We start from the raw sequence: 15,831 nt of genomic DNA, 5'->3' as shown, positions 1-15,831 counted from the left end.
TGCTATTACAGTGTACTCTGGACTAACAAAGGGGGAAGAGGAAGAATAGATATTTGAAAAACATAGATAATTCAACAGGCAAATTAATTAACTCTAAGTTTTTAATCTCTTAACAGGATAAAAAAATCAATTATACACAAAAAATATATTCTTTAAAACACTAGTCTTTAAAGTGCTAACCATTAATATATTAGTATTTTTAAAGTTAACTTATACAATCATGATAATAGGGTCATTTTAAATTAAATTGAAACTGTAAAATTTTGTATCGTGATGAAAGCAGGTTACCTAGTGATGAGTTCAACCCTACCCTTTAGATGGAATAACCCCCCCCCCACTCTCTGCAAGCATCCTACTGATTATGGTGGCTATTTTTACTTGGTAGATCCACCAAATTTTTAAAAATAATCACGGCTTACTTCTCATTTCATCTTTTCTTTTCATGTTAGGCTCGATGGCCTGTAATGGTGAAGTAACTTTGCTTTTTCGAAACCGCTTTTATGCTCATTATAAGGTTAATGCTATCTGCATTGTAATATCTATAAATTGCATGTGCGTTTCTAGCCTTTAAGCACACTTCTGGCCATTTGTCTGTTCAGCAGGATAAAAAACTTGCCTTCACTTGAAAAGCCCAGATAGAGGTTCTTTGCATCCTAGATGAATTCAAACCCAAGTCTTTTCAGAAATCATCTATACTGACAAAGCTATAGAAGTGCAAGTGTGTGAGTGTGTGCGTTAACACACACACTCACACATATGGCAACTGTCATATTATAATACACACTTATTAGATATGGTAATAATTTAAGCAAGGAAAGAGTTGGATATAATTAGAAATTATACTGAACACTGAAGTTCACATGTCAAAACATGTACGAACTGCTACTGCTATTAAAATTGACACCATGATAATATCTTTGAAAAAATAAATTTCATTTAAGTGGAGAATACTAGTTAAGTAAAATTGGTTAAAATAGAACAAAATTTTATAAACACTTCAAAAAACAGAGTGCCAGTTCTTTTCACTCATAAAATGACACTGTCTACATAGTTAAATTACTGGTATAAATAATAAAAAATAATGTTTCATTCTATTTTTACATTAATGTTGGCGATACATAAAAACTCTCAACATGTAATTTGCTCACATCAGACCACTCAGAAGGTACTAAAAATTGTCCTGATAAGTGCATGTGCTAAAAGCATGAAAAATAACAGAATAGGAGCATTTTTTCTTTTAGCCAATATCAAGAGTATCTCTCATAAAATTTAAAATTTTCATCCCTCCACATGACTATTTTTGGGCTTTAAACTGAGCATTTTTTTACAAACTTTGAGGCCCCCCCCCATAAAAGCAAGGCTTTAATCAAGTTAATATTGGTCATTCATACATATTGCAATCAGCTGTATACAGAAAACCAGACTTGTGAATTTAACCTATAGCCTTAAAAAAGGGCAGGGGAAGAGAGTTTGGAACACCTAAAGCAGGTGGCTGCCATCTTGAAAAGAATTACTCTATGGAATGCAAATAAGAAATCTTAAAACATACACCTTGAGCATCAAAATTACAGCAAAAATCAGAAATTGGAGAATCTGGGAAATAAGCTGATTAACTTCAAAACACTCCAAAATTGTGAAAATTCTGGGATCTTGCAAAAATGGTCTCCATAATTAATAGGATACCAAGAAAATGCAAACAAAAATATTTTCTTCCATCTAAAGGACAGAGTGACAAAAATAACTCACTTTCATCAAAATCAAAAACTAAAATAAACTTAAGTAAGGAAGTACTGAATGTATAACTTTGCTAACCTCTATTTCCATTTTATATTTCTGAGATGAATGCTTAAGTGCTATTACTTCCTTCTCTAGTTTTTCAGTTATATCCTCTAGCTGTAACCTTCTATCTTTGAGGGAAGAAGCCTTCTGAGTTAATGTATCAAGATATTTCACCATAGATTCCACATCACTAGTATTAACATCAGCAGTTATAGATTGTTTCATTCGACCCTTTATAGTTCTTCCTCCTCCACCACTCATAGTACCTATAAAACAAAGTAAAAGGTAGAGATAAATATGAATTTTATCTCTTAAGTCAGTTTAATAAGTAACAAGGTAGCTAAATATTTCATTCATAGTGAATCAAATATTTAAATAACTGCAAATAAATCACACGGTTACAATAAAATGATATACATAAGTTTTACATAAAAAATAAATCTCTTTCATTTATCAGAACTCAACATTTAATATCACTTTGGGGGTGGGAGTTTGAAGATCAAGTAACAGAATTTTACAGAAGGAATCAGTACTTTTCTATATCAGTACTTGAGTATCAAATTGGTATATTCATCAGAAGTACATGCAAGAATGCTGCACTGTATGCAGTGATTCTGCCACCCCCCACCCCTCAGAAGTCATGAATAAGAAAAAGAAGCTTCTTCACCCATAGTCTATAGAGACCATTGGGGCAGTCCTAACACATTCCCTCCATTTCCTAATATTATCTATCCAGGTGATGATAGATCATCCCCTAGTGCTTTTTTACCAGAAGCAAAGCCCTCGGGTGCTATTTTAGGTAAGCTATCTGATCTAGCTATATGGCACAGCCAACTAGAGCTGTTACTGATGTATTTTAGTGATGATATATTCTTGTGTTCTAGCAAATGGAGTGGATTTTCCTTCTAACCTCATCATTTGTTACATGTGCCGTGTATGGTATTTGTTTCAAAAGTTTTCTGTAGCACTTCATTCTGGCCAACAGTCTTTTTTCATCTTTCTTTAGCAACGTCCAACTCTCACATTCATATGTGTAAGAGAGTTAACAAGTGTATTGATGAGGTGGAGTCTTGTAGTTAGCTGTATTTTATTGTCATTCCAAAGTTGTTGTAACCTCTGAAGGGCAACAGTTGCTTTAGCAATGCATGCTTTAATGTCATGTTTACAATGGACATTTCTGTGTTGCATGCATCTAAAATAGGTGAATCTTTCTACTTTTTCCAATTTTTCATTGTTAACTGATATTTTCATAGATTTATTGCCTGAAAACATCGTTTTTGATTTGTGAATGCTGATCTCCATAATCACTAAGTGCCTTGGAAACTTTATTAATCCTTGTAAGTGAGGTTGATTTTTTGCTACCATCTGTAATTCCAATACCACTGTTTTTCAAGGCTGAGTTTATTATAGATTCCAAATAAAGGTTAAAAAGCATCAGTGAAAGTATGCAGACTTGATGTACATCTCTTTCCATTTTAAAGACTTGCTGTGATAGTTTTAATTACGTGTACTATTTTATTATTATTCATACTGGTTCAGTATTCTCCAGAATGACTCATGCCATACTGTATCGAAGGCTTTCTGTATATCTATAAAATTGTGACAGCATTTTATTATGTTAAACATATTTTATTCAATGAGATGTATTGTAAATAAATGATTTATTGTACTCTTGTTTTTATGGAATTCCGCTTGGAGTGGTTCTCTGAAAATATACTTTGTTTTCCTCTCAATCCCAGAGAGCAATATTTTTAGAAAAATTTTGCTCTCTGGGATTGACTGATGAAACTGATAGTTCTATAATTGCCATTTTGTACTATTCACTTTTTTTAGGAACAGGAATCAGAACAGAAGTGCACCAGTCTTTAAGCCATGCTTCTGTTTCCCCACGTCTGGACAAATTTTGAGCACTGCATCTATTATTATTATTATTATTGTTCCGGGAAACTCCAAGGAGTCGACAGACTCATCGAGGGAGGCCCTAACATCATGTCAAGAACAACTATTCAACATTCACACAGTATCTATCATACCTTGCCTTGAACTCATTCATGGTCGAAGCACCCACAACAGACTCTGGAAGCTTATTACACTCATTCACCACTCTCCAAGTAAAAAACCTAGCTCTAACACCCTTGTCAACCACGCTCTTGCCCAGCTTCCATGCATGGCCCCTAGTCCTCCCAATACCAGTCATATTTTCAAAAATATCTTCTGGATCAATCTTATAAAAAATCTTCAATAATTTGAATGTCTCAATCATATCACCCCTCCTTTGCCTATCGTCCAATTTCTGCAACCCACAAATCCTCAACCTATTCTCATCAGGTTCATTCCACAGACCTGCTATCATCTTGGTCACTCGTCTCTGGACCCTCTCCACTTCCTCCCCATCATGAAGAAACCCTGGTGCCCATAACTGGGAACAGTAGTCCAGATGGGGTCTAATCTAAACACAGGAACAACAACTTGTTTGTCTCTGCATGTTAAAGTATTTTTCAGAAGCCAAGTTATTTGGTGAGCTGTTTTAGTCACTTTTGCAATGTGCCCCCTAAACTTCAATTCCCTATCCACCAACACTCCCAAATCCCTGGCCTCATCAATCTCCTGGAGTACGGTTCCACCAATGCGATATACTGCTGCTATTCTTTTCACCCCAAAGTGTATAACCTTACACTTTGCCACATTAAATTGACATCCATTTTTCCGAGCCCAGTCCTTCAAACTATCCAAATCATCCTGTGCACTCACAATTGCTCTACCCAACTTTGCATCATCAGCAAACAAGTGAACACTTCCTCTCAAATCCTTTCCAATATCATTGATGAACAAATTGAAAAGCAGTGGTCCAAGAACAGAGCCCTGCGGCACTCCACTAGTCACAAGACGTCTTTTAGACTCCACTCCTGAATAAACCACTCTCTGGTATCTCTCCTTCAACCACCCTCCTATCCATCTCACCAACCCTATATCTATCCCCATCTGCTCCAGTTTACTGATTAGGGTTCCATGTGGTATCCTATCAAAGGCCTTGGCAAGGTCCAGTAGTATCACTGTAAACCCATTACCCCTATCCAGTTCAGTCGTCACTGTGTTATAAAACGTGAGCAAGTTACTGAGGCATGATCTACCCTTCACAAAACCATGTTGTCCCCCATACAATATCCCATTTTCATCTATCCAATCCTGTATTCTTTTCTTGACTAATTTCTCTAAGACCCTTGACAATGATTCCTGATATGCTAATCGGTCGGTAATTTACAACAGCAGTCTTGGAACCACCTTTATGCAGTGGAACTATTTTCCCCTCTTTCCACCCACTCGGGACTAACCCAGACCCGAGACTCAAATTAAACAAAATGGTCAAGGGCACTGATAATTCTTTAGCTGCTTCTCGTATAACACAAGCTGGTATACCATCCAATCCCACAGATGTATTGACATTGAGGTTATGCAATAGACTACTCACCTCCACTTCATTCACCACAATTCCCGTATAATCTACTGGTTTATTCGTTTCTGCAATGTCACCACCTGGATGATATATTCTTCTTGCAAAGTGCTCACTCAGTAACTCAACTATCTCAACTGATTCAGTTACCTCCCTACCATCGGCATTCTTTAAAATCATTCTGCCATGTACATTTTTCCTTTTACTTTGAAAGACTGAAATGCCCAAAATTTGCCTCTTATGCAAACAGAAACTAAGCTTCCTGATCTCTTACCAAAGCTACTGCATCTCTTTGAACTGTGTTTCTATGCTTCACTCTCTTACATTCTGATGGCAGCATATTAACATCACCCAAAATAACACTAATTTCTAGGTATCAACCCTCTCCTACTCAACCCATCCAAGGAAAATTATATAATCCCCTCCCCCATAATATAAGCAATATTCCAATTTTAACAAATAAGATAGCCGAAAAAATTTATTATCTTATGAGTATAAGATATTATTCATATTGGTCTGTAAGAGAGAAGGGCAGAGAAAATATATCTAATATGAATAGCAAATGCACTATTTGTAGATATTTCTTACCAGAAAGATCAATTAATTCTCCTTTAAGAGACACAACACGATGGCGAGTGTTTCCCTGAAGTCCAATTCTTGTGGCTTGTTCTAAGTTGTTAGCAACTAAGGTATCTCGCAAGGCAAAGTAAAAAGCAGGAAGTACTTTCTCATTTTTGACTTGAACAAGATCAAAGAGACGAGGCACATTTTCTGGACTAAAGAGAAAAAAATTATACTGATATTTCTGCTTCTTTTAACAACTTTTACTATTTTCAATTTACCAGCTTGGAATTTTTACATAATGACAGAAAACAGTCAAGTCAACTCATTATTAAAAAACAACTAAAAAGTCTAGTTAAGAATCCATTGGAACAAGTCAATTGAATTGGCAAATATGGCATAATAAATAACTGGTAATTAGCTTAAGGAATTAACAATGCATATAATGGATATTAATTAAAGCAAACTTTAATGAATACCTTCAATATTTCGGCAACGTCATGTTGCCATCTTCAGGAACATACAAATATGGTATGTGCTCGCAGGCACTAACAAAAGCAAATGAGGAAGAAGGCAAGAAACTAATATTGTTCCTAAAGTCCTAATGGTGCCGCTTAGTGGGCTAACTGGGTTGTCTTGGCCATTGGGCTAAAGTTCTAATAATGTAGGCTTCCCAAATTTGGGGTAGTTTCATGCGCCCAAATTTGTTGAGGTTTGGAACGTTTTATTACAGCGGGATTTTTTAGAGATCCATGGGTTCACCACTTTACCCACCCTTGGCCAACTTCTTTATGGAGACCTTCGAAGAGAAAGCCTTAAACTCTGCCCAACAAAAGCCCACAATTTGGCTTTGCTACATGGATGATGTGTTTGCTATTTGGCCACATGACTCAGATACACTCCACTCCTTCCTAACACACTTAAACAACCAACACCGCAGAGTCCAGTTCACCTTAGAAAAAGAAGAAAACAACACCCTCCCCTTCCTAGACACTCTAATCACTCTCCAGCCTGATGGATCTTTGGTTTTCTCTGTTTATAGAAATCCCACCCATACAGGCAGACATATTCACCAGCAATCCCCCCCCCCCACACACACATAACAATATGGGGTTATAAAAACACTATTCAACATGGCAAAATTAATCTGCTCAGATCATGATGCCCTAACCAATGAACTAAACCACATCCTCAACACTTTCTTAGCCAATGGCTACAACCCACCAAAAAATAAAAAAAAATACTAAAACCAGTAAACCACAACCCCCCCCTCCACAATAAAGATTACAGTAAATCTATCACCATCCCCTACATCCGGGACACCTCTGAAAAAATAACCAATATCCTCAAAAAATATGACCTGACTGTGTTATAGACCATATAAAAAGTTGGCATCCCTTATCCGCTCTACCAAAGACCAACTAGACTACCTGGTGTATACCATGTCCCTTGCAGCTGTAAATTGTCCTACTTTGGCCAAACAGGCAGGACAGCGAATATCAGGATTTCAGAACACAAAGACTACATCCGATTTCACCAGTACAGGCACTCTGGGCTGGCAGACCATGCCTTAGATACCTGCCATAGAATTCGTTGGAAGAAAACTAAAATAATACACAGCAGCAAGTTCAAGTACGAAAGATTATTCATGAAATCATCAGCAGCTCTAAAAAACATTCCAAACCTCAACAAATTTGGGTGCATGAAACTACCCCAAATTTGGGAAGCCTACATTATGAGAACTTCAGCCCAACGGCCAAGACAACCCAATTAGCCTTTTACACACCTTTAGGAACAATATTAGTTTCTTGCCTTCTTCCTCATTTGCTTTTGTTAGTGCCTGCGTGCACATACCATATTTGTATGTTCCTGAAGATGGCAACGTGACATTTCTGAAATATTGAAGGTATTCATTAAAGTTTGCTTTAATTAATATCCGTTATATGTGTTGTTAATTCCTTAAGCTAATTACCAGTTATGTATGACCAACGTATAAGCCTTGCTACAAGAATTAAATTCATAATAAACTACTGAAAAATTATAATTTTTCAGTCATTTATTGTTTCATAGCATCCATTTATTATAGAACACTTTTCAGCTAATATTCTTTTAAATCTGTGAGTTTGTAGTGAGCACTAACTGTGTATTTATTTTAAAGGATTTCAAAAGCCTTAGCAAAGAAATTAAAGAAGCTAAGAAATTATACTCTTGTTCAATCGTTTATCTAAGTGTAGGTAAACAAGGTTTCCATGAGAAGTATCTTCACGACTAGGCTACTTGTATATAGAGGCTAATGACTTCATATTAATTGCCTTACTATCCCATAATGCAAAGCACACATCCTTTCAGGTGTGTAGAATGCTATGCATTATGGGAAGGCCGTCTACCCAGAATAGTTCGACTTTTATTGAGGTAAAAGGGTGTCTCTGAACAAAAACTCTCAGTGATCCACAAGATTGCTCTAAATTTCACAGAGTGACCCAAAAGGATCACTTAAAAAATCATGAAACTTCATCAGTGGCACTTCTAAGTGACATGCAAAAAAACCTTCTACCAAGTAGACCCACTCTACTCCACAGAATCAAATCCGAAGAAGAGCATTATTAAAATGTCATCAGTGGGAGTCAGATCCAGAAGAGATACCAAGGTTAACGGCTAACATTTCTGGCAAGATGGACATGAACTTTGGTTCTTTATCCCTTTACTGGTTTCTGAAAGAAAACATATATATTAGATTTGTTTGGTGCGAACTTGGCTTGCACATTATAGGCTGATTCGCAGTGTATTTCATACTTAACTGCACAATATGGTTTTGGGACATTTATGTCTTGAAGACATGTCCACTGCCAAACAGATTAATGGGTTAGAGCAGATGGCTGCATTTGCATTACAATTTAGCCTAGGAAGGTTGCGATATCTGGGATATGTTTCTCAGTGGAGCTAATATTCCTCATGAACTATAGGGCACTGAAGAGCATGCAGATGCACTTGTTTTGTATGATTTGTATTTTTTTAATGTTTGAGTCTGCTGTATATCCCCTGCTTGGTAATTCTTATGTCAGTATAGGTCTAATCATTGTTTTGTATAGGAGCAGCTTGATTTCTGTGCCTAGCTTACTGTGTCAATTCAGTAACAGGTAAAGTTGTCCTAATGCTCTGTTTGCTTTTGAACAAGCATAATCTACATGGGATGCAAAGCAGAGTCCTTTGTCTAGCTATATCTCTAAGTATTTGATGCCTGGTTGCCAGGGTAAGGGGGAGGTCAAACATGATTACTTCACCTTCAGGGTGTTCCCCTTTACTCATGAAGAGGACAGCACAACTCCTGTCTGCACTGATGTTGATATACCATCTCCTGAACTACTGCTCTAATTTTGATATAGCAGTCTGCAGCTTTATGGTTACCAATCTCAGCCTTAGAGATCGGATTAATACTGCAGTATCTGTGTATACAGCCACTGTTTTGGTGGCTGTGCAGCGAGGGATGTCAGCCATATAGATGGCAAAAAGTCAAGGTGACACTAGGTAGTCTTGCGGAACTCCAGATGTAATCCTGCATTTGGATGATTTGATTCCCTGTAGTTTCTCACACAGCTTCCGATCCTCAAGATAGGAACCAATTAGGCTAGTCAGGCCTAATGTGAGTTTGATATTGATATACAGGCTTATACAGTTGCCCTCTGCCAGACCTTGTCAAATGCCTTTCAACATCAAGAAAGATGGCACAGCTGTGAAGTTTCCAATTGTATCCCACACTGATGTGTTCCACTACGCTCAAGATTTGTTGTATAGTGTCTTAGTATAGTGGAGTGATTCTTGTGGAAGTCACACTGCTCATTGGATATGAGATTTTTTCCCCTCATTATTTTTTTGCAATCTTGTCAGTATCACTTGTTCAGCAATTGTACCTAGGCAGAGAGCAGGCTGTTTGGGCAGTTGTTCTGAGGGAACTGCTGGAAATCCTGATGCACTTTAGCAGGTGGTGTATGCTGGGTGAACTTTCCTGATAAAATCTAAGTCTGCATGCATATATAGTTTGAGCCACACTGATTTTCTAAACTGTCAGCAAAAGCTTCCGCTTTCTTGGCATCCTGACAGACCAAACCTATTTCACCAGAGATTGGTGGGAGGTGTTTGCGGCCCATTCTTAAGGCCTTTATCATTTTTCATAGTGAATGATCCTTGGTTTTAATGATAGCAGTTTCGTTTCTCACTGTTGGTCCCTCAGTACTTGTCGGAATGAATAGGTGGCTCTGTTGAGGGTTTATCAGTCTTCAAGGGCCACCATCCTGTGATACCAGTGGCTGGCTCTGTTCTTCCTGCAAATAAAATTCTTGATTTCTTCTGGGAGGTGGTCAATGTTTGAGTGTGGTATCGCAGACGTAGCAGTTTGGAGTGTTGTTATCTGTTTTGCAAGATTGTTTATTGAAGTGTTAATCATCTCTTTAGATCTGGTAGTTGGGACTGGGGCCTATGAACTATGAGGAGTGTGTTAGACAGCTTTCCCCAGCTGATTACTGAGAGATGGTCAGAAGTATTTCCTGTTCTACACCTAAGTGAAGTAATACTGGATAGTGAATTGGAACTGAGGTCATCCACTGCATTCAGCTATTGGTGAGCAACGTTTCAGAATATGGTGATATGTAAATTGTAAGGACATCCTGTTGTGCTATAGTATATGGGTTCTAGAGGTCCCACAACTGCAATATTCCTTATGGCAATAAAGTCGTTGAGTATTTCACCATTCCAATTAGTGGTTCTGCTTTTCCAGGCTGGGGTGCTTGCCATTTAAGTCACCTGCTGCCGGCATTGCTCGATTCACGTCTGGTATCTTTGCTAAGTTGGTTTCAAGTAGCTGTTTGCTGGTAGAGTTGTGAAACACATAGTTTTGGCTGTGTGGATTTCCACTCCTGTTTTCTTAATGTTAGCAGTTGAGGATTTTCAATTTCGATGTGCTGGGTACCAAGGCTGAAGTAATGCAGAAGTCATATATTTCCCATATACAAATACAGAAAAGGGTGTAACACCTTATTATTAAAATACTTTAGATAAGAACAGGTTGTTGAAAGTTTTTTTTCATGTGGTTAAAAATTAAATTACAGATACAAAGAAATTATATTCTTGTTTAATCCTTTATCTAAGCATAAGCAAACAAAGTTTGTGCGTCTGTGGGAGCCAGACCCTTGGTATCTCTTCTGGGGATCTAGCTCCCACTGATGAGACCTCAATAAAGGTTGAAACCAGTCTAGGTAGTGGCCCTTACCAAAATGCACAGCATTATACACACCTGAAATGATGTATGCTGTGCATTATGGGATACTAAGGCAATTAATGCAAAGTCATTAGCCTCTATATACAGGTAGTCTAGTCATGAAGGTATTTCACTCACAAACTTTGCTTACATTTGAATAAAGGATTAAACAAAAATATAATATCTTGGCATGTTTAATTTAACTTATAATCAAGTGTTCAGCACCTTTTTTCCACTCTCTGGTGTCCTGCCAGTGATAAAACCTGAATAATCTGATTACAGCACTACTAAATCACTTGTATTTTTTCATAACATATGATGAGATATCCACCTAATTCTGCTGCTGTAATCACAGACATTCCAATGTTTTCATCACATCATTATGGAATCAAGACTAATCACAGGAAGTCCTACCATCACAATAATCTAAACAAATAATTCTTTAAACACATTCATCATCTTGGCACTAATCAATCACACTCTCAGGTAAATGCATTCCATTCATGCACCACTCTTCACACAAAAACTAATACAAAACACCAGGAAATAATGATAATAATGATTAATGAAAGCTTTGGATGCCACAGATAAGAAGATGGTACTGACTCAACAATCCCTATATAAAATTTACAGAGACAAAAAGAATATGTTGGATGGAAGATTTTTTATAGTTGCTTTCCTTCTTTTACAGTATCACCTGCTGCAGATAAAATATAGTAAACTGATATTTAATTATTGGCGAATAATTAAAAAATCTAAATTACACACTTACGTTTGAATTTTTTGTCTGGTGTAAGGAATCCAAGTATCCATCTAAAACACATAAGAAAAACAAATACCCAATGATATTACACAAAATTAGACATATTTTCCTTATTTGAATTAAGTTTATGGTAGAAAACTATTAACATTCCTTTCATGCAGTAAATTTATCTCCAAAGAGCACCAAAATAATGAATAATCATGAATAGTAAGATAAAAAATAAAAAAAAATCTGTCTGTAATGAAGCACAATAAGTTAAGACTTGGAGGTGGCATGTTTTGAATTATGAATTATGGCCAAATCAACAAGGGCTGTGGTATCAGGTTTATTAATTGCATGTATTTCTCAGGCCAATTTGTGCTTTGTGTTCTGCCATTTTTATGAGACTTTCTAAAATTCACCATGAAAGTTCTAAGTGTCCTGATGGGATTCGCACCCAGGTCTTATCAATCAAAAGGCTTCATTACTGATTGAGCTAAGCTACAAAGGTTCTATTACGTGAAAAGAACCAAATATAAAAATGACAAATGGCATGGGATAGAAGAGAGGGAGAACACTTTTTTTTCCCTTTGTGCACAATAATCAACTACAGAACTTTAAGTTCACTAGTGCCTGAAATGATTAAAATGCAAGAAGAAATGAAATCATTAATATTAGATGTTAACAAATATGAAAAATTCCGAGGAGAAAAGTTTGTTAAAATAAACAGAAGCAGAATGAATATATACACTAAAAACTAGTTCAGAGATTATTTATATATAGAAAATGTAGCTTATTAGTATGAAGTTAATTATTATTTTTTTAATCAACATCCCACCGACAATGGCTGGAAATTACACATTTAGTGTTCTGGATATTAAGGATCGAATAATTTGAAAACTCTGCTAGGAGTTGCTTTCAAGTCACTCGTCTACCAAAAAAGCAGGATGATGATTTTACACAAGAATAAATCGACTACCTGAAGGCATTCACAAACATACATACTACAGCTATCTGAACCCAGATCATGTAGGCTGGAGAATAACGACATTATCCACTCAGTTTAACAAGGTTGGCATTTCAGAAACAAAAGATTTAAGAAGAGAAGAACTGTGCAAGAAGGTAATTGTTATCAATCATTAAAGCATATACCAGCCACTGAATTAGAAACGTTTATTTAATACTGTATTGAACCTCCTTTAGCTCAAATTACAACACATATGCAGTTTGGTATAGATTTCACAAAGTGTTGGATCATCTGTCCACAACATACCAGGCATTCACCAGACAGTCCTATAACTGGCCCAAATTTGATGGAAGAGGACTTGGCTTCAGATCTGTTTTTCTAACATGTCCCATACATTCTGAATAGGGTTCAGATCCGGGTTTTGTGATGGGCAGGGAAGATGGTGGAAGCGATTGTCATGTTCGATGAACCGTTGCTGAAAATTATTGCATAATGGACAGTAGTGCTATTGTCCATGAAACAACTCTCACATGCTGGATAAAGTCAACATTGCAGGATGGACTTATCAGCAATAATGTTCAGATATTCCTTGTTGGAGGACACCCAACCTTCCAGTCATATCAGGAGACCCATTCTATACCAACAGAACATGTCCCACAACATGACATCAGCTCCAGAACCTTGAGTTGTGTTTACAAGGCAAGCTGGGTTCATTCCTCCATGGGGTTGTCGCCAAACTTTCTCCCTAACATCAGTACAGAACAAGGTGTACCGTGTCTCATCAGACCACCTGACTTTTTCCAGTCTTCCAGTGTCTAGTCATGATGTTCCTGGCACCACTGTAGATGAGCATTCCAATTCTTAGCAGAAATCAGTATAGGCATGCAACTGCCAATACTGATCCTCTTCGATTCCCTGTGCACAGTTTGGTTAAATATGGGTTGGGAACAGCCTTCATTAAATGTTTCAGTCAATCGCTGCACATAGGAAGTTCTGTTTGTCCATATAAGCCTTCTAACATGATGGCTATCTCATTCCTGATAGACCGTCTTATGACCACAGCCACACCTCTAAAACAAGCAACATGGATTATTTTTTCCGCTGATAAAACACCTGGAATATCTCACTTTTTTGAGAACACAGTCAGCTCTACTGTTTTTAAAATCGTGGCTCCAGCAAGATGGGCAGCTACAATAAGCTTTTTTATCAAACTCTGAAAGAACCCTTGTTTTTCCTATTGTCATCAACACTACTGATGATTACTGACCAGCAGCATTCTTAAATAGCTGTCTAGAACATGTGGAGATGCATATGATCTTGCATTTTGCATATATGCTATGTAAGTGATGTTTATATACATCTGCATAAAGGTTTCTAAATTCAGTGGTTGTTATGTATATGTTAGTGTTATTGTCATCAAATTCCTGATATGCACACATTAAGGAGCATACAGGATATTATGATATTACTACATGATTACATTCACATTATTAGTAGCTTTCTTTTGATATTTTTCTTCCATATTAATCTGTTATCAGGTCACCAATGTCAGATCTTACTGTTCGGTCTTCTATGACACTACTAATGCTGTTAATCTACCTAAATCTTAGTCTTCCTTTGAGTCTAATTCTTGACATCAGATAACCTGTTTGCTAAATTTTTTTTTCTCTCTCTCTCTCTCTCATTCTGTTTAAGTGATCATATCACATATATTTGTAGACCATCAGTATATGCATACAGATGTCCTACAGTATTTTATTTATACAAATTAGGGTAAACTTCAGTTTTCTATTTCAAATTATCACTTTCTAATGTTAATGCATATATATTGCATAGAAAAGCAGAACCGATTGTTTATATATAATACAGCTGCACATTGTTACAACATCATGTTTACATACAGCAGTAAATTTTAATGAAGTGAATGTAGAAAATTCACTTGCATTCAAAATAAGGATTATAATTTAGTGTTTTTCTGTAAAGTACAGTTACACCCCGAGTTACGTAAATTCACAGTTACATAATAAATCTACTAGGCATGTATGAACATGTTTGCAGCTTTGCGCAGGTGCATCTTTGACAGCCCTATTGCATTACAGTAGTAGATGCCTCGCGCAGTTAGCTCAGTCACTTATCACTGCTAGTTTCGTTGTTTTTTTACCTTTAAAATGGAATGCAAACGCAAAACCGAATGCACTGGTAATAAATCTAAAAAACAAAGGTCTGCCATTACTTTAGAAGAAAAGTCGAAAATGAAAGTTGAAGGCAGGAAAATTCTATCAACAATAGCTTAGGAAATAAATCGACCTATTGTTGTTGTTGTTGTCTTGTCCTTTGAAGAGTCTTAGATGTTTCCGTGTGCTCTTTGTACTGCTTTGGCTATGTCTGTGATTTTGTTTGTATAGAGCTGTTGTTCAGGATTAGGATCTATTTCTTGCAAGGCTGCTGTAATTGCTGGACAGGTAAAGATGTGAGTGGGTGTCAGTTCAGTATTGGGGCAGTTGTTGCAGTTTCTATATGTTCTCGTATCATCTGTATTGATCTTCATTCCTCTATAATGTCCTGTTCGTAGTCTTGCTATCGTGGTGGAGGTCCTTCTGTCAGCATTGATCTCGGGAATTTGATGTTGTATCACTGATTTCAATGGAATTAGTTTAGCTTTTGCTAGTGCATTGGCATCAGCAAGAGTTATCATGTGAGTTTCTTGGTTGAGTTCTCTGGCCTCTTTTGCTAATTTATCAGCTGCTTCGTTGTGATCAATGCCTACATGAGCAGGAATCCATTGTAAAATGCAACTTTTACCTAAACACTTTAGATGATTTAAGAGTTTATGGATGTCTTGTGTGAGCTTGGTATTGCCATTTTTGATTGCCTCCATAGCTGATCTTGAGTCACTGTAAATTATAATTCCTTCAGATTGTTGAGATGATGATAGATTTAAGTAGGCTTCTAGTGCTTTATTTATTGCGTAGAGTTCGCTGGTAAAATTGGAATCAACCTATTTTGACAGTGAATACAATAGTGAAGAATAAAGTTCGCATTGTTGAAAGCAAGAAAGGTGTGGTAGCGTTGAAGGACAC

The 15,831-nt window shown here is 36.8% G+C and overlaps 1 protein-coding gene across 1 annotated transcript in view; it reads right to left on the bottom strand.

Moving 5' to 3' along the window:
• glu (structural maintenance of chromosomes 4-like protein gluon) overlaps nucleotides 1-15,831 on the bottom strand; it is a 384,191-nt gene that overhangs the window by 107,442 nt on the left and 260,918 nt on the right. The window contains exons 16-18 of the mRNA XM_090413308.1: nucleotides 11,815-11,855; nucleotides 5,819-6,006; nucleotides 1,813-2,045 (exon numbers count right to left, since the gene is read on the bottom strand). Of these exons, the coding sequence (XP_090269434.1) occupies nucleotides 1,813-2,045; nucleotides 5,819-6,006; nucleotides 11,815-11,855 (462 nt within the window). The remainder of the gene's footprint in view (nucleotides 1-1,812; nucleotides 2,046-5,818; nucleotides 6,007-11,814; nucleotides 11,856-15,831) is intronic.

This window comes from Typopeltis vanoorti, chromosome 24 (assembly GCF_054136105.1).
Source record: "Typopeltis vanoorti isolate ZY-2024b chromosome 24, IOZ_Tvanoo_1.0, whole genome shotgun sequence".
NCBI lineage: Eukaryota > Metazoa > Arthropoda > Arachnida > Uropygi > Thelyphonidae > Typopeltis > Typopeltis vanoorti.
Note: the sequence above shows the minus strand (reverse complement) of the source record. Positions and strands in the feature narration are given on the sequence as shown.